The 19,748-nt window shown below is 37.7% G+C and overlaps 1 protein-coding gene across 2 annotated transcripts; it reads right to left on the bottom strand.

Annotated features, from left to right (window-relative positions):
• Nucleotides 1–387: 387 nt before the first annotated feature.
• Nucleotides 388–19,091, bottom strand: LOC114045258 (zinc finger protein 420-like). 2 transcript variants are annotated; one of them, XM_027865134.1, is made up of 6 exons: nucleotides 18,985–19,091; nucleotides 18,565–18,639; nucleotides 17,257–17,392; nucleotides 16,630–16,725; nucleotides 3,748–3,892; nucleotides 388–3,434 (listed from the first exon to the last, which is right to left on the bottom strand). In XM_027865134.1, the coding sequence occupies exons 2-6, from the start codon at nucleotides 18,598–18,600 to the stop codon at nucleotides 1,652–1,654; spliced, it is 2,196 nt and encodes a 731-aa protein (XP_027720935.1). In that variant the 5' UTR covers nucleotides 18,601–18,639; nucleotides 18,985–19,091; the 3' UTR covers nucleotides 388–1,651. The 2 variants fall into 2 exon arrangements, with proteins under 2 accessions (XP_027720935.1, XP_027720936.1); XM_027865135.1 differs by having other exon boundaries at nucleotides 19,016–19,080.
• Between the last annotated feature and the right edge of the window lie 657 nt (nucleotides 19,092–19,748).

Here is a 19,748-nt window from a genome sequence, read left to right as displayed (position 1 = left end):
TACAAAGATGGATATATTTCCTGTTTTCTTCACCCATATAGCTCCCACCTTAATTCAGGTCCTCATCACATTTCTCACTCAGACTATTGCAAATAACCTGCTATTTGGTTTCTTTGCCTTAGCCTCTTCCTACTCAAATCCATACTCCACACATCCAGTGATTTTCTTAACTCATAGGTCTGACAATAGAAATAATATTACTTGTCCTACACAACTCCAGTGGCTCCTTAGTGCCTCTAGACATGAGTGGGGAACCTGTGGCCTGGAGGCCACATGTGGCCCTCTAGGTCCTCAAATGTGGCCCTTTGACTAAATACAAACGTCACAGAACACAGCACTTGAGGACCTAGAGGGCCACATGTGGCCTCCAGGCCACAGGTTCCCCATCCCTGCTCTAGAATATAACCATCTCCGTCATTGAAAATTCTTTACACTCAGGGCCCTTCTTATCTCTAGTGTACTCACACATTATTCCTCTCCAGGCACTTTGATCCAGATAAATGGAATGTTGTGGACTAGGCCTGCCTCAAGCTGGTCCACTAGTTTAAGTCAAATATTATAAAGGAATGAGACACTCATTCTCATTCAATGGTTAAAAGATTTACTTAGCCATAGCATAAGAAAGATACTCAATAAGGGTGCAACACTTAGCTTGGATAGACAGGCCACCTTTCTTCTACATATGGAAACAAATCTGGTGAGCAGGGGAGAATGTGCTAAATCCCCAAGAATTGGGAGTCTAGCTTTTTTATGTTCTTATATGACTAGGAAGCTATCTTAACATAACTTAAAGAAGATGCATCAACAGCCAGACAGCTTGAGCCTTAACCTACTTGCCAATTAAGTCTTGGGGAAAGCTGCCTTGCCTTTCAGGGCAAGACCTGTCCTAATCTACATAGCAAAGTTGGGGGTGGAGGTTTTGAGGAGAAATGGTTCCAGAGAATCTCGATATGATATCGATGCAGCTTACAACTCTGTCTTTGAACACTCTGAACCCCATACTTGAATTGCCCTCTAATCTTAAATCTCCTCATTCAATTCCTGATTTCCTTTCAGACTCAGCTCAACTAGCTGAAAGTCTTCTCAATTACATTCACAAGTTTCTATCTCCATAAGTTTTTTCCGATATGAGCACTGACTTTGAGTAACAGCTCTGCTCTCAAAGATCTTTCCACATTCACTATATTTATAGGGTTTCTCTCCAGTATGAGTTAACTGATGTTGAGGAAGAGCTCACTTTTCATGAAAAGCCTTTCTATGTTCATAATGTTTCTCTGCAGTATACATTCTCTGATGTTCAGTTGTCACTTGAGAAAAAATTCTCAAGTACAACTTTCATAAGAGCTTGTATTCTCTGATACTGTGTAAACTGTGAGCTCCAGTGGAAAATGTTCCTACATTCATGAAGTTTCTTTCCAATTTGGAGTCTCTTATGTCCAGTAACATGTGGGTTGGTATGTAAGGTGTTTTCACAATTGTTACATTCAGAAGGCTTCTCTCCAGTAGAATTCTCTAATAATTCAGTAATATATGTGGTTGAGGCAAGTCTTTCTGTATTTGTAACATAGATAGGTATTTTTCCTCCTGTATGAATTCACAGATGTCATGTAAGTTGAGAGAGTTAGCCAAAGGCCACTGACAATTATTACACTTATTTTTTTCCAGCATGAATTCTCTGATGTCTATTAAGGTTTAATTTGCAACGGAAAGCTTTCTCACAACTGTTACATTTATAAGGCTTCTCTCCAGTATGAGTTCTCTGATGTATAGTTAACTGTGAACTCCATCGGAAGGCCCTCCCACAATCACTACATTCAAAAGGCTTCTCTCCAGTATGAATTCTCTGATGTTCACTAAGGTATGTCTTATTGGGGAATACCTTTCCACAATCATCACATTTAAAAAGTTTCACTCCAGTATGCAGTCTTTGATGCTGAGTAAACTGTGAGCTCCATCGGAAGGTCCTCCCACAATCATTACACTTATAAGGCTTCTCTCTTGTATGAGTCCTCTTATGTTGAGTAAGGTATGTGTTACTAAGGAATGACTTCCCACAATCATTACATGGATACAGTTTTACTCCAGTATGCAGTCTCTGATGTTGAGTAAATTGTGAGCTCCAGCGAAAGTTTTTTCCACACTCATTACACTTATAAGGCTTCTCTCTGGTATGAGTCCTCCTATGTTGAGTAAGGTATGTCTTGTTAAGGAAGGATTTCCCACAATCATTACACTTATATAACTTTAATCCAGTATGCTGTCTCTGATGTTGAGTAAACTGTGACCTCCAGCAGAAGTTCTTTCCACATTCATTACATTTATAAGGCTTCTCTCCAGTATGAGTTTTCTGATGTTGAGTAAGGTATGAACTCCAGTGGAAGACCTTTCCACAATCATTGCATTCATAAGGCTTCTCTCCAGTATGAATTCTCTGATGTTCAGTAAGATATGTGCTGTCAAGGAAGGTCTTTCCACATTCATAACATTTGTAAGTTTTCTCTCCTGTATGTATTCTTAGATGTCTAGTAAATTGTGAGAGCCAGCCAAAGGCCTTTCCACAGTCGTTACACTTGTAGGGTTTTTCTCCAGTATGGATTCTTTGGTGTTCAATAAACTGTGAGCTCCAGCAGAAGACCTTCCCACAATCATCACATTTGTAAGGAGCATCTCCAGTATGAATTTTCCGATGTACAGTCAACTGTGAGCTCCACCGGAAAGACTCACCACATTCATGACACTCGTAAGGTTTCTCTCCAGTATGAAGTCTTTGATGTCGAGTAAGGTGTAATTTGCTACGGAAGGCCCTTTCACAATTATTACATTTATAAGGTTTCTCTCCAGTATGAGTTCTCTGATGAAGAGTTAACTGTGAACTCCATCGGAAGGTCTTCCCACAGTCATTACATTCATAAGGTTTCTCTCCAGTGTGAATTCTCTGATGCTCACTAAGGTATGTCTTATTGGGGAATACTTTGCCACAATCATCACATTTAAAAAGTTTCACGCCAGTATGCAGTCTCTGATGTTGAGTAAACTGTGAGCTCCATCGGAAGGTCCTCCCACAATCATTACATTCAAAAGGCTTCTCTCCAGTATGAATTCTCTGATGTTCAGTAAGGTATGTCCTATTCGGGAATACCTTCCCACAATCATTACATTTATAAAGTTTCACTCCACTATGCAGTCTTTGATGTTGAGTAAACTGTGAGCTCCAGCGGAAGGTTTTTCCACAATCACTGCATTCATAAGGTTTCTCCCCAGTATGAGTTCTCTGATGTTGAATAAGGTATGAGCTGGAACGGAAGGCCTTTCCACAATAATTACATTCATAAGGCTTCTCTCTACTGTGAATTGTTTGATGATCGACCATGTGTGTATTCCAGAAGGCCTTGGTATATTCATGACTTTTATGGAGATTTTCTCCAATAGGAATTCTGTGATGAGAAATAATGGATGAATTGTGGTTGCCAAGCTTACCTACATGAATTACATTCATGTAATTTCTAAGCTATTGAAAATATCTGAATAACCTCAATCTTCATGTTCATTATATTTAGAAAATTGATCTTTTGATAATGATCTATTAACTACTGCTTAAGATTGAATAATGTCTGAAATTCTACTCATGTATATCATATTTATGGAGAGCTTCTTATATGGACATCAGCTAAGAAAAATGGACTGAATTTAAAAGCCTGAAAAGTCTTAAATTTGTTAGGATTTTTCCTTTGGATGATTTTTACTTGCCTAGAATGTTTCTCCTCACGGTTCTGCTCCTGCTTCTCCAAACTGACATAATATTTCAATGCTTCTCCCAATTTAAAGACATAGGAACCATCCCTTCTAAGTCTTTTCTCTGTTAACTGCTTAGTTCCAGGCCTAGTCACCCAATCTGAAAGAAAAAAAAAAATGTAAACATTTCCTACTAAATTTGAAAAGAAAATACAGTAAACAGTTTTCTGACTTTGCCATCAAGAAAATGATCAACATTTATTTTTTCATATAATGCTATAGGTCTTTTGCTGAAATGTCATATAACATTTTTGTAGCAATATTTATCTCTACTTTCTCTCATTATGATAATCATACATGTTTGGAAATGACAATTTAGTGGAGTTCTTTTCTTTCTGTACTACTGGAAACTTAAGAGCATTGGCTTCTAAAATGACCAGAACCACAGCACCTATTGGGTTTTGTTTTGCTTTGGGATGGCCAATTATGGCTTGCTCAATTTCCCTCTAGGCTATGACTTCTAGTCTTTCTCAATTTTCTGGACATCAGTACTTTTGATTTACATTTCTCATCTTAATAGAAATGTAGAGAGATCTTTCATATAATTCTTAATAGCATGCAATTCTATTAACATTAATAAGACTTTTTTTCCATATCCCTGAAACATTTGTCCTTCAAGAAAAAGTTTTTGTTGTTCCATATTTGTATTACTTCCCATTGTATATTGGATAGAAAACTACTATCAGAGTTATTAATAGGTGTTTTTCCTCAAATGATAGTATCCCTTCTCATCTTTTCATTGTTAGCACCAATGCTTTTCAGTTTCATGTAACTGAAATGATCTATTTTATGATTTGTGGTTATCATTCTTTGCCTAAAATTCACCCTGAACCAATACTGTGAAAGGTACTACCTGGTCTGGTTCTTTTTTATTTGATATGATCTCTAAAATTAAGGTTTGTTGCTGGAAGAGATGTAGAAAGAAAGGGACACTCATGCAGTGCTAGAGGAATTGTGAATTGGTCTTTCTATTCTGGAGAATAATTTGAAATTATGTCCAAAGGCATATAAAACTTGCATACCCTCTAACCTAATACCACTACTAGTTCTGTATCCCAAAGAGATCAAAGAAAAAGGAAAAGGACTATATGACACAAATATTCATAGCAACTTTTTTTGTGGTGGGTAAGAATTAGAAACTGAGGGGATGTCCCTCAATTGGAGAATAGCTGAAAAAGTTATGGTACATGACTGTGATAGAATACTATTATGCTACTAAGAAAGGATGAGCAGGATTTCAGAAAAAGAACATAATAACAACAATATTATAATAATGATCAACTGTGAAAGACTTAGCTACTCCAATCAACACAATGAGCCAAGAAAATTCCAAACAACTTATGAAAAATGCTATTGACCTCCTGAGAGAGAACGGATGAAGTTGAGTACACAATGAAGTGTACTCTCTTTTTTTTTTTTGGCCTTTTTTGAGGGGGTCAACATGGTTAATATGGAAATATGTTGTGCATGATTTCACAAGTATAATTGGTATCATATTTATAGCTTACCTTCTCAATGAGTGGGGAAGGGGCTAAATGGAGGGAGAATTGTGAACTCAAAATTTTTAAAAAAAGAATGTTTAAATAAATCATACTTTTTTTAAAAAACAAAAAATAAAAGTTGATATATTCATTTTGAATTTATTGAAATACTAAGATGTTAGTGTAAACCTAATTCAGCCTAACTTCAGTATTTTACCAGCAATTTCTTGTCAAATTCTGAGTTCATCCCCAAATAACTTTTGTTCTCAGGTTTAGTAAAACTGTATTGTTGAAAAGAATTATTTCAAATCCATCTTTTACCTATTCCACTCTACTAAAATACGTTTGTAATTTTTAAAGTGTCAAATGATTTTGGTAACAACTGATTTACTTGGAGGTGTAGAGAAGTACTATTTCCCTCTTTCAACTCTAGTTAAAAAAAAAACTTTCCTTTAGATTTTGGCTCCTTTATTCCTTCAAATAAATGTTATTACTTTGTCTGCCAATATGAAATATCCCCTTGGTTGTTTATAAGAGTAATAAATCTGTGAATTAATTTATATGGTAGTCTCATTTTTATTATATAGGGTGTCTCAAAAGTCTTTTAGTATAGTGTTAAAACTTATATTAAAGTTAAAACTTCACGAAGATTTTTGCAACATCTTGTACAGCAGTGTTGACGTCAAGCACATACAGTCTGGCAACAAAGGGAGATCAAGTCTCAAGAGAGATAAGATAGATACAGAGAGAGAGAGAAAGCGAGAATAGGTCTTGAGTGTGTCTTATTGACTATCTCTCATATATTTCATGCATTTTGTAGTCATTTTCAGAAATCTCTATACTGAATTTTATCATTGCTATAAAGAAGTGCTCTTTGCAGATTTATTTGGTAACCCATCCTTTTCTTAAAGATGTTAGTTAAGCTTCTTTGTTGCATCTCTGGTGTTTCCTATATAAACCATAATTTCATCATTAAAGAGGGAGTTTTATCTACTCTTTGCCTATTATTAATATTTTTAATTTCTTGCTCTTGTTTTATTTCTATCATTAGAGTTCCAGAACTAGGTCAAATAACAGCAGAGAAATGGGGTGTCCTTTCTATACTCCGGGATTTATTGGGAAAATTTCTAGTGTCTCCTCTATTGTATACAAAGATAGCTTTTCACTTATACTTCTTATGTTCAGAAAGTTTCATTTTATGCCTCCATTTTGTGGGATATTTAGCTTAAGAAGGTATTATACTTTGTCAAAGGTTTTATCTACACTCATTGGCATAACTGTGGTTTGCATATTTTTGTATTCAATATGATTGTTTTCCTAATAGGGAATATCTCTGCAACTCTGGTAAACATACAACTTGATTATGATGAATAATTTTTAGATATATCACTACAGTCTTTTCAGCATAATGAATTTTTTTTTGACAACTCAATATTCACCAATGATAAATCATCTAAAATCCTCTTTCTTTCCTTTATCCTTCTCTGGTTTAGGTACTGAGACTACAGTTATATCACAAAGTAAGTTTAGTAAGGTTGTCGTCTTTCTCAATTTTTCTAAGAAATGGTGAATTTGATGGTTTATGAAAGCATGGAAAGACAGGATATAATACAAAGTAGGCTGAAATAGGAAAAATACACAATAAATCAAATGGAAATGGAAAGCACAACCACAACAATAAAAAGTGGAAGCCACAAAAAGTTTAACTGAAAAATTCAAATTAATTCTACTTAGTAATTGATTCCTTATTGTATTATTTTCATAGTATATTTGATTCTATATCTGCTTAAGTCCCCTTTCTATGTCCTTGAGTTCAGCTCAAGAATTTAGCTTTCTGAGTTAGCTTAAATTTATAATTAAAAGTTGTTATCTTTCATACCAGTAGCCCCTGGGATATTTCCAGGACATCTACATCTATTTGTTATCTTTAAGCCCTACAGATTAACTTGGTACCATCCCCAAAAGATATGGTGTCTGTCCTTGCCTGCCCTTATACAATTAGGGGAGTTTTTATCTGTTCCAAAGAGACAGGAAATCTGGTAGTTTTGATCACCTAAGCAAAGATTACAAGATGTAGATAGGTCCCATAAAACAATTAACATAGCTTTCTGGTCAGTAACTGCTAGCCTTACTAATAAATGGATCATGCTCTTGCTTGGAACTCTGTCTTTCAGAATTTCTCTCCTGACACTTAGAAAACCCTATCTACGTTAGTCACTTCAATTTCTTCTTTTCTCCCTCCCCTGCTGACACTTTATAATCAATCATCTTTATTGACTTCTTTGCACCACTTTTACACTACTCACCACCCTCCTGTGCTAGACACTTTCTTCTCCTTTTGGCTTTTCATGACACTCTTAGGTTTTCTCCCTGTCTAACTACTCCTAAATTTCTTTTGTTGGCTCAACAACAATATTATGCCCCTAAACTGTGGGTACACAAGTCTCTGTCCTAGATTGTCTTATTGTCTTCTCAATACTCATTCTTGCTGAGCCAATCATTTCTCATGAGTTCAATTATTCTCAATGTAGACAACTCCCAGATCTCTGTCTGTCTCTCTCTCTCCTCCCCGCCCCCATCCACCTAGTCTCTTACTTGAGATCCAGTCTCACCATTACCAATTACCTACTTGAAATTTCACACTAGATGTACAATAGGCATATTATCTTTTAACCAAAAACACCTGTCTTTTAAACTTCTATCATGGCTATTACCACCCTATGATCCTTCTATTCACCCAGGTTTGTAACTTCATTGTAACTGTTGATTCTTCATGTCTTTCTACCTTCTCATATATACAATCAGTTGCAAAACTTTATTCTTTCTACACTACTTCTTAAATCTCATTCTTTATATCTGCTCATACATACACCACTCTAGTGGAGAGCTTCACCACCTCTCACCTAGATTATTACAACAGTCTCCTAAATATTTTTCCTACCTTATACCTCTTTCCAAACCATTCTCCACAAAGCTTCTCAAATGATTTTCTTGAACTACATATCTGACCCTGTCATCCCCTTAACTCAATAAACTCCAGTAGCTCCTGATTTCTACTAGGATGAAAAAAAAACCTGTTTTGGAAACCTGTTCTCATAGCTTTTCAGCCTTAATACACATTATTTCCGTTTTTGTACATCATAATCCAGGCAAATCAATTTTATTTCTCCTCAAACACAGCACTTTATCTCCCATCTCCACACGTTTGCTATGGCTGTCATCCCCCTGCCCCACCTCTACCTTAGAATCTCTAGTTTACTTCGATCCAATTGACATACCATTTCTATATGAAGCCTTTTCTGATCATGCTTCTGCCATTTTAGTGGGCTATTTAACCAACTGGGACCCTGGTTTCCTGACTTGATAATGTGGGAATTAGAACAGATTAACACCTAAGGTGTTTAATAAATGCTTGCTCATTGTGTTAGAGGTAAGAATAAAAAGTCAAGAACAGCAAAGATATTAATTTTTTTTAAAAAGGTAGGAATAAAGTGGGTCTAGCAACAACAAACTTCAAACTCTATTACAAAAAAAAAAGTCAACAAAACTATTTGGTACTGCTTAAGAATTAGTACAGGCACATCAGTTTAACAGACTAACTAAGCAGAACACCAAAAGGGGGGAGGTGTGTGTGTGTGTGTGTGTGTGTGTGTGTGTGTGTGAGTGTGTATGTGTGTGTGTAAACAGATAGCCCAGAAGTGTTTCATGAACCTTCAAAAAGAACTACTAAGGATGACCTATTCAAAGTAAATTGCCAGGAAATATGCAAAAAAAACCCCAAACACCAAAAAACAAAACTAGTTCGGTGGAAAAATAGTTTAAAGAAGGTAAGAATTCTGGTCATATGAACAATAAAGAGCAAACATTTTTTCCAGTCCTAGTAAATTATGCACCAGATGTAGAGCAATTACAGAAAAATCTCCAGAATAAGAAAGAACTCTGACAATCATTTATGTACTGGCCTTATGTACTAACACCAGAGAACACTAATCCTGAAAGAGCACATTCTGTACCTTTCCCAAATAGCTTCAAGCTCCTGGCTGTAGGCAGTCAGGAACACATAACTTTATGCGTTATAAATGACCTGCAGGTTTGTGCCTGGGACTCACAATGGAATCTTTTCCCTTCTGTAGAGATTATAGGCATACCCTTTAAGGTAGACAGTGATTTGGCTCAGCAAAATGAGTGGGGTGAATTGGACAGCCTGGGGTAGTACTTAGGTTAGGGACCCCCAAGGAAGAGATTCTCCAGAAACTCACTATAATACCTACAAAAGGGAACAGACACTGATCCAGCCCAGGCACAATAGAAAGGGCAAAGTTCTAGAAGAGTAACTAGGGCTAAGGACTAGATTGAGTGGCTGAGCTGGGCCTGAAGAAAAGGGGACAGAAATCCAGCTGGGGCTAGCACTGACCCTGCACCAGAAGCTACTAGGGGCAGAAACCAAGAGTAGTGAAATGTAACTTCCCTCAGTTTTACAGTAGTAGAGGCAATTCTGTGTATCATAAAAATGGGAGGACTCAGAAAGTGGACAACAGGGGAATATAAGAAAATAAAGGCTAAAGCTCTTTCTGTGGTGGCAAAGAACTGAAAATTGAAGGGATGCCCATCAACTGGGGAATGGCTGAACACAAGTTGTGGCATATGAATGTAATGGAATACTATTGTGACCCACTCTTGGTGGGCAAAGGAGATACTTGAGAGAGTATCAAGGAGAAAAGAATGATCATAAGGTTCAAAGGATGAAGGATGAAGATTGACATTTGGCAATTCAAAGATCATTAGTAACTGTGGAGAATAGTTGATGTCCAGTGATGAGGTTGAAACCAGAATATGGGAAAATGTATAGGCAGTTGAGGAATAGCAGTGACAGGGGAAATACAAGTGAGAGAATGGGGATCAAAGAGGAAGCAATCTTCTAGAAAAGATGAGATGGAATGGGGTCATTTGTACATGTAGAGGGGTTTCCCTTGGCAAGGAAAATGGCTACCTCTTCATGTGATAGAGGGATTATATAGGGAGACTGAAGGAAGGCATCTGAGTGATGTGAAACGAGGAGAGGGAGAAGGAGATCTAGGTGAATGGTTTTAATTTTTTCAGTAAAATATGAGTCTAATCATCTAATGATTGATACAGTAGAGAATCCTCATACATGCACTGAGTTCAAATTTGAACTTAGACACTTACTAGCTCTGTGATCCTGGGCAAATCACTTAACCTGTTTGCCTCAGTTTCCACAACTATAAAATGGGGATACTTACAGCACCTACCTCACAAGGTTGTTGTGAGAATCAAATGAGATATTTGCAAACTTCTTCGCACAGTGCTTGGAACATAGTAAGCACTATTGTTAACTATTATTATTATTATTATTACTATGATACACTAAATGTGGGAAAGTCTTCATTTTAAAATCAGATCTTCTTAAATACAAGAGGATTTACGATAGAAAGAAGCCTTACATATAATGTGATATATATTAAGTACATATGCATTGCACATGTGACATACATGTAATACACTCAAATTTGGAAAATGCCAGGGAATGTGAAAGCTAGAGAGAAATGCAAGATAGCTGACTGAAGTGGCTAATCTTAAAATGATTCCTACTGGAGAAATGTCTTCAAAATGTAAGGAATGTAGAAAAGCTTTCAGTCACAACTGAAACCTAAATGAACATTAGAGAGTTCACAATGGCAATAAATGTTTTAAATGTAATTAGTGTGGAAAAGTCTTTAACTACAACTCAACCTTTACTGCCCATCAGAGGTTTCATTACTGTGCAGAGCAGAATTAAAATAATGAAGGTGGGAAAGACCACCCATAGGTCAAGAATTAGTCTCCACATTGCAGAGAAACCATATAAATCATAATCTTATGAACATGATAAACGTGTGAAATTCCCCAGTGAAAGGTCAAGCATTATCAGGCATCAGAGGGCTCATTTTGGAGAGAAGCCTTTTAAAAGTCACAAATAGGGGCAGCTAGGTGGCACAGTGGATAATGCACTGGCCCTGGAGTCAGGAGGATCTGAGTTCAAATCCAGCCTCAGACATACAACACTAGCTGTGTGACTCTGGGCAAGTCACTTAACCCCAACCTCACAAAAAAAAGAAAAAAAAATCATGAATATATGGAAGCCTTCAAGGAAAGACCTAACCTAAAGTGATGCAGACAAAGCAGCAAAGCCAAGATAATAACACATATAGCTACACTGCCAAAGTCTATGAAAATAACAATCACAAGACATTTAGAAGAGAATGGTGAAGAATTACAAAGAACCAGTCTTGGCCGTCAAAGAAAGACTATGAAAAGACACCTCAAACCCCCCCATTGCCAATCCTTAGCAGAGGAGGAGGTTCATAGGTATTGAACAATCCCTATATTTTCAGATTTTTTTCCCTATGTATTTATTGGCTTTGATGACTGTTTTTTCTCCTCCTATTTTTCTTCTTAAAATATATTCAACGTTGTATGCGATAGCTCTCTGGAAGTGGAAGGGCTATGATCAAAAATTTAGGCAATGTAAAAACAAAAGATGCCTAAATTTTATTTTTAAGAACAAAAATAACAAACATGATAAAACCTGTAAAAACTCAAACCTTGTTCAACACCAGAGGATTTTTACTAAAGAGAATCTATAGAAACATAAAAAAAATCTCATAAATCCCCTACACAAACCTTACTAAACATCAAAAGAATTTATACTGAGTTAAAAAAACAAAACAAAAATTAGTGGCATATTTGCATTTCTTGACATTGAATTTTAACAATTTATTCAGAAATATTTATAAGTAAGTAACAAATATAGTTTGTCTTCTGACATTGTCTTATTATTGTCCCTTCCTCCTTCATTGACTGGAATATCTCAAACCACAGATTTCTATTATTCAACAAATAAATGAAAGCATTCTTGTTTCTTAAAAAAAAAATTAATACTAGGCAAACTGAGAAGGTTGGGGGAAGGGCACTATAGGAGGCTTGAGGAAAAGATGAAAATGTTTGGAAAAGGTAGCAAATGGAATAGTGAGTTCATTAGAAAGGTTTAGAAGGACTGCCTTGCCACAGTAAGGGCCCACATAAGATTATGTAAAATAAATTCATAGTGGACAATGTCAACACGGTCTCACGATTTTCTTAGGATGGCGAGAATAATCCAAGGCTGGGGCTTACCAGAATAAAATCAGCACATGGGATAAGGAGGAAAGACTCAAAAAAAGAAGATAGTGTAAAGCTGAAATGATTTACCACGGGGTCATTTAGGGGAAAGGAAGAAAGTGTAGTCAATGCAGGAGTGATGGTCTGGGAAAAGAACTGAAGGATGGGATTAGAAATCACAATGAAAATGAAGAACAGGGTTTGCAGCTGCAAGGTGGAAAATAAGGAATGATTAAAGATGATCAGATAAAAGGATTTCAGAGTTTATGAACATGGAATTGGAAATCTGTGGGCGACAGCAAGTTCAAAAGTATGACCTCTGTATGTATCTGAGGTGGAGTGGAAGAATATTGGTCACAGGAAATGAGTAAGTTAAGAAACTATGAGGTTAGGGTATTTGATGGATTATCAATATGTATGCTGAAGTCCCCTATAACACGGAGAGGAGATAGGGAGGAAAGAAAGACTGTGAGACAGGTACTGCACTCAATGAAGAAAGAAGCCAAGTGAACTAGTGTTATAAGAATCTTGATTGGGTGGTAAATATAGATTGAGTGAACCTCAAAGGAGAAGTTAATGAGTGAAGGTGGTAGAAAGAGAGTCTGGAAGTGGCAATGAGGAGCAAGGAATATTCTAACTCCTACCTAGACTGAAAAATTGGGGTATACGAATGAAACTACAACCAGTAAGGAAAAGGATTGTCAATGAGGATGTGTCATCAGGAGGGTGCCAAATTTCATTGAGAGCCAGAAGACAGAAGGTGAGGGAAAGGAAAAGACTTATTATGGAAACAAGTTTGTTACATATGGACCAGCCAGTCCAGATAATAGAGTGGAAGGGATGGGTAGCTTTAGGGGGGGAAGTTAGGGAGCTTAGAATTGAGGGATATGGAAATAAGGGAGAAGGTAGTGGGGGACAGAGAAAGGGGTTTGAATAATCACAGGTAGAATTTCAGGATCACTGGGATAGGGAGAGTATAATGGGGTAGGAGTTTGTTAATCACTGAGGAATGATTTCAGTTAAGTTAATCAACTTAGGGACTGACCTCTGAGCAGAGTTCTCTCAGGGTTTTCAGCAGTAATGTATAGCTAAAAAGGGGTAGAGGTACCTAAATGGGGACAAGACTTAGGGCTAGTGACCTGGAGGAAGGAGGATGGAACAGCATTTCTCCCTTTCCCACCAAGCAAGCTAGACGAGGATTCCAGTGGAAGGACTGTGGTAGAGTGGTTTTTCTGTCTTAGTAGGGAAGGAAGAAGGTAAGATAGTCTATGGAGTACTATAGAATGGTGTTTCTCTCCTACTAGTAGGAGGAGTGTGATCCAAAATATATAGACAAAATGAAAGAAATAGCTGACAAAAAGTAAGTCCCTATAAGGATACTATAGGAACAAAGAGTCGGATAAAGTGAGAAATACTGACAACAATGTGAAAGAATGCTTCAAAGTACTAATGAGAGAAATGAAAATCAAAACGATCCCAAGGTTTCACCTCACACTCAATAAACTGGCAAAGATAACAAAAGATGAGAATAGTTAATGTTGGAAGATTTGCAGAAAAACAGGTAAAGTCATGCCTACTGGCAGACCTGTGAATTCATACCACCATGTTGGAAAGCACCTTGAAATTATGCAGATAAAGTGACTAAAATGTCTACACCCTTTGACCAAGAGACTTTACCACTATGCATAAATCCCAAGGAGGTCATCAACTTTAAAAAAGAAACAAAAACCCAAGGACCACAGGACTTTTCCACCTGACATGTAGGTAGAAACTTCCACATATGTTATCTCCTCCATTGGAATGTGAACTCTTTGAGAGAAGGGCCTCTCTTACTTTTCTGGTTATATCTCTAGCACTTAGCATAGTGCTTTGCACATATCAAGCACTTAATAAATATTTTATTTATTCATTCTTTCATTTACAAACTATTAACTGCATGAAAGAATGCTCTAAATAAATAAAAAGGAGAAAAATACAAATCAAAACAATCTTGATTCTTCAGATTACAAACTGGTAAAAATGACAAAAAAAGGGAATAGTCCATGTTGGAAGAATTTGGGGAGAACAGGCACACGAGTGTCTTGTTAATGGAGCTGTGAATCAGTAAAACCATTTTGGAAAGGAATTTGGAATTATGAAAACAAACTAAACTATCCAAACTCTTTGACCTAGAGGTCTCACTACTAGGTTATAAACTCAAGGAGGCCAGTGAAAAAAAGAAAGTCCCCATATGTAACAAAATTTATCCAATTTTCAGCCATCACAAAAAGTGCTCCTATATTTATATAAATGATAATATAAATATAGGAGCACTTTTTAGGAGCACTTCTTGTGACTGCTAAAAATTGGATAAAGATGACCACTGATCAGGGAATGGCTAAACAAACTGTGATACACAAATGTAATGGAATATTACTGTGACGTAAGAAATGATGAACACAGAGAAGCATAAAAAGATCTACATGAACTAATGCAGGGTGAAGTAAAGAAGCTAAGAAAACAATTTACGAATGGCTTTAAAAGTCAAGAAGATTTTTTAATATTTGATCCTAGAGCATGCCACTTAAGTTTATTCAGCACGTAAACATGGTAACATGATAACAAGGATAACATGGCAGGCAACCTGTGTTTTAAGAAGAATATTTTGACATCTGAGTGGAAGATGGACTGGAGTGAGGGGAGCCATGATACAGGAAGACCAACCCTGGTTGGTCTACTGAAAAAGTTCACGCAAGAGGTGATATAAGCCTCTGTGAGCAGAGAGAAAGGAAGTATATAAGAGATGCTTTTGGAATAGAAATGTCAAGATTTGACAACAGACTGGTTATGTGGAGTGAATTTGGGAGAAGCCTGGAGAAAGACACTGACTCTGGGAGAATGGATAAGTAGAAGGGCACACTATTAGGGAAGGAAGTCTGTTAGAATGGAGGATTTGAGGGAAAAGATGATGACTTCTTAAGACATGTTGAGTTTTAGATATCTAAAAAGGTAAGAAAGAGAATAGGGAAAATCTTTTCCATGAATCTTTCTATTAAAAACCAGACATCTAAAGTCTAAGGAATGGACCATTTAGATGGTTTTATTACCCCATGGATACAAGGTCAAAGCGCACAAAAAGGCAGTTCTAGAAACAAAATTATCAACACCCAACCTGTTCAAACCCTCTTACGTATAGAAAGTTGTATGTGGAAACAACTCTGCAATACTATAGAACAGCACAAATACTTTACTTAATAATTACTGAATAATCTTTTAAAAAGCAAGACAGATAGGAAAAGCAACAAAACCAGTTATGCCTTTTGATCTAGTGATCGCACTATTTATAGGATCATAGCATCAGAGATTTAGAGTTCAAAGAAATGTTGGAGGCCATTAAGTTCAATTTCCTTATTTTATAGATGACAATACTGAGGCACAGAGAGGTTAAGTGATATTTACCTGGGATCACACAGCTAAACTGAGAAAAGATTTGAACTCAGATTTTCTTGATTCTAATTCCAGTGCTCTATGTCCCCTCACTGCCTCAAATTAATAGTAAACCTATGTATATTATTGAAAAATCTCTCTATACAAATACTCAGAGGTTCTATTTCTGATAACAAAAATCCAGCCTGAAATGACCTATCCTTGGAGAATGGCTGAAAAGATTGTGGGTAAGTAAAATTGGATAATCATTATACCATTATCATTGTCATTTCTTAAGAACATAAAACCAGGAAACCCTATGCAGGGAATGCAGAATGAGAATATACACTATCACAATTACATGAAAAACAGAATATTAATTCTAGAGAACATGGAGGAAAAACAGATGAAAAGAGAATATAGAGAAAAATAGGATGTTTTCCCTTATTTTTAAATTAAAATTAATACACATATTTTAAAAAAGAATCATCACTGGAAACAAAGCAAAAGAATGGTTGTTGGGATTTAGATAATCCAAAGTAAAAACAGAAGAGAACAATACATTTCTGATTGAAGGAAACTCTTTCCCCAAAATTGGAGGTACCTAAGAGTGGAAAGATGTTAACAAAGAGATTTGCTGACAGCTCATGCCAGATAGCCTCAGCTCTGGTCCAGAGACATAGGGTCCTTTAAGAAGGTGTCAAAGTCCAGCGTATCATTGGCACATCCCCCAAAAGACCAGTGAAAATATGGCTTACGATGACTCTCATATGCCTGGTTTCCAATGTCTCACCTGGAGAGGTGCTCCAAAGTACCTCTGGGTCCTGTATCCAAGGAGTTTCTCCTTCTTCCAAATGGGAGATCACATCTGGTTTCCAAACTGTAAGTCCTGCTCATTAGAAACAGAAATGCATTGAAGACAGAGGTCTGTTATTCTATCACCAGTAACTTATTATGTAGGGTGAAGAGGCATGCTAAGAAAGACCAAAGGATGGTATAGAGAACCTCTGAAAAAATCCACTGCATTGCATTCCTGAGATATACAGACTAGTGATCCCAAAGAAAATTAGTTTTGAACCACTCCCAGTAAGAGGATGAAACTTTCTTGTCCTCAGGTACCTGTAATGGAACTACAGGGGAGAATCTTTGACCTGAAAGGACAGAGAATGGGAAAGCACAACTCAGAGGCAACACAAACAACCACCCAGTTTCAAGCTGTACACAGTTAAGGCCTTTCACTTGAGATCAAGGAGCAACTTCTGTTCCATCAATGGCCACAAGAGAATTAGCAAACTAGTTTCCGAATAGCAAACACTAATTTTCAAATACTTACCACATAGGAAATTCTGATTTAGTTAGGTGTATTAAGAAAGACACAACTATGGAAACAATCTGAGTCACAGAGGACAGCTCTTCTTACCTAGGAAGACAAGGTTCTTGTAATTCTCTAACATCACATCCTTGTACAACTCCTTCTGAGAAGGGTCCAGGTTTCCCCACTCTTCCTGCGTAAAATGCACAGTCACGTCCTTAAATGTTACTGATTCCTTTTGGACCTTCAGGGAACAGCAAATTGGGAAAGAATTTTAGGGAGTGGTTTGAAGTCAAATGTATAGTGAGTACCAACTATATATATTTTTTATTATGTACAAACAACTATAACAGCTTACATTGTAGACTGCATGAGTTTGGCTTATGAAGTATTTTTTTTTTTTACAAAAACCCTGTGAAACAAATGCAAGAATTTATTGTCATTTGAAATAAAAGAGAAAATTGGGACTAAAAAAGGCTAAGTCCCATAGCACAATCACAACCACCTCTGTAAGTGAGCACACATGAATCATATACTTCCTTCAAATATTGATAATTTAATAACAGTCTCATGATTAAGTACACAACACTAATATCCATCATCACACTCCAAGTATAACTGACTCTTGAGAGGTTACAAAGCAATCATCCTCCATTAACTATTAAATATCATTTCTATTAACATTCTCTAGTGTCATTTCTTCTTTGTTGCACCATTTCATCCTAATTCAATAATACTAAAGCTATCCTGTAGATGACTTTTTACTCTTTAATATTAGTAGCATACATTTAAATAGCTAATATCATCTCATTTGAACTTGGTAAAAACCCTGTCATGTTTGTACTGTAGGAATTACCTCCCCTAGTTTACAAATGAGAAAAGTGAGGCCCAATGTTAAAAACTTGAAAATCTTCACAGTATTAAGAAGCAGAACTGGAACCCAGGTCTTCCTGGATCCACGTCAACATTTCACCCACTTCACCACAGTGCCTCCCAACTTAATTCTAAAATAGATTGTAGCTTAACACTGTATAATCCCATAAATAGCCATTCTCACAATGTTAAATTTTAACAAAAAATTTAATCCAAACACTTAAATTTGTATTACAACAACTGTCTTGATTACTTGTTTTCCCCCATGTTATACCCCAGAAATAGTGGCCAGTTAAATCTTATCTGAACTTTTTCCTCTACCTTACCTTTTGTATTTTATTTTATTTTGTACTGTAAATCCAATGTCAGCTCTATGAGAGAAGACTGCTATGAAGGAAAAAAATTCAGATGCACAGCTAGACCCTATGTTATCTTCCTTCTCTAAATGTACAAAGTACTTAAAAGTTTGAAATGACTCATTTGGGAATTTAAACCTCCCCTTGAGGACTGAGGCAAAATTCCCGGAAAGAACAAACAACTCACTTTGCAGCCTGGCGCTGTCAGGTATACAGGGGCCATTCCCACCCTGGAGAAGGGCAGAGGGCTCAGAAGGCAGAACTGGGAAAGAAAAACGGCCCAAGACAAGCATTAGACTACCTTGCCCCTTCCAGACCATGGGCAGAACCAGTCCCTCCCGCCCCCCCCCACCCTCCGCAGAGGGAGCTCACGAACAACCCAGACCCCGGGGGTTCAAGGACCAGGCACACGAGGAGCACTTGCGGCTCCAGCCCCAAAGCCGTTGTGAGGACCGCGGGGAGCCTGACCAGGACGTGGCAGGCGGGTGCTCAGGGGGAGCAGAACCCGGGGCTGCGCCAGCTCTCCTTCCCCGCAGACGGGGAGCAGCGAGAGAGGCTCAAGGGCCGGCGGGGGGCGGCTAGCTCAGGAAAGGGCCTGATCAGGCACCTGCCAAGAGAATCGCCGGCCCCGCGCTCACAAAGACCCCCGAGGCAGGGCCTGGCAGCCGGCTCCGCTCAGCGCACACTCCCGATCCCTGGGGGCAGCTCGGCTCGCCAGGAGCGGCCGCGGGACTCGTTGGGTCGGAGGGAGGGCCGAAGGCCAGAGGAGCCACAGCTCCTGGTGCCGCTACAGGAAGCAAAGAAGAGTGAAAAAGGAAGTCGAATTAGCCACGCCATCAGAGCGCAAGCGAAGAGGAAGCGGAAGTGACGTCAGAGGACAGGCCTCCCAGCTCTTCCCTCCCTTCTCCTTCAACTCCGCCCCCACTTCTGGATCGAGTGTTTCGGTGCGTCTCGCTTCTGTTTAGCATCAATCAGCGTTTCCTTGGCAACCGCGACTAAGAGTCCTGCCTTATTCTGACGGAAGCGGAGTCTTGGCTCAGTATTTCCGGAAATGTAGTCGAAGATCCGACGAGATTTGTGCGCATGACTAGAAAGAAAAGGCGAGGCAACTGGAAGGTGGCCTGGAGTCTTTTAGTAACTTCCACACCTTGTTAAGCGTTTAAGGCCAGAGTTCTTAAGCTGGAGTCCGTGTACTTGGTTTTTAAGAAAACATTTTGATAACAACATTTTAACATAATTGTTTTCCTTTGTAATCTTATGTATTTTATTCATTTAAAAATGTTATTCTAAGAAGGCCTCGTTAGACCTCCTCCCCAGACTGTTAAAAGGTCCAGGACAGTTTAAAAAAAAAAAAGTTAAGAATCCTGGGTT

Source organism: Vombatus ursinus, unplaced genomic scaffold (assembly GCF_900497805.2).
Source record: "Vombatus ursinus unplaced genomic scaffold, bare-nosed wombat genome assembly UNPS02014778.1, whole genome shotgun sequence".
Lineage (NCBI taxonomy): Eukaryota > Metazoa > Chordata > Mammalia > Diprotodontia > Vombatidae > Vombatus > Vombatus ursinus.
The sequence above is the reverse complement of the archived record's forward strand: the minus strand, read 5'-3'. Positions and strand labels throughout refer to the sequence as shown.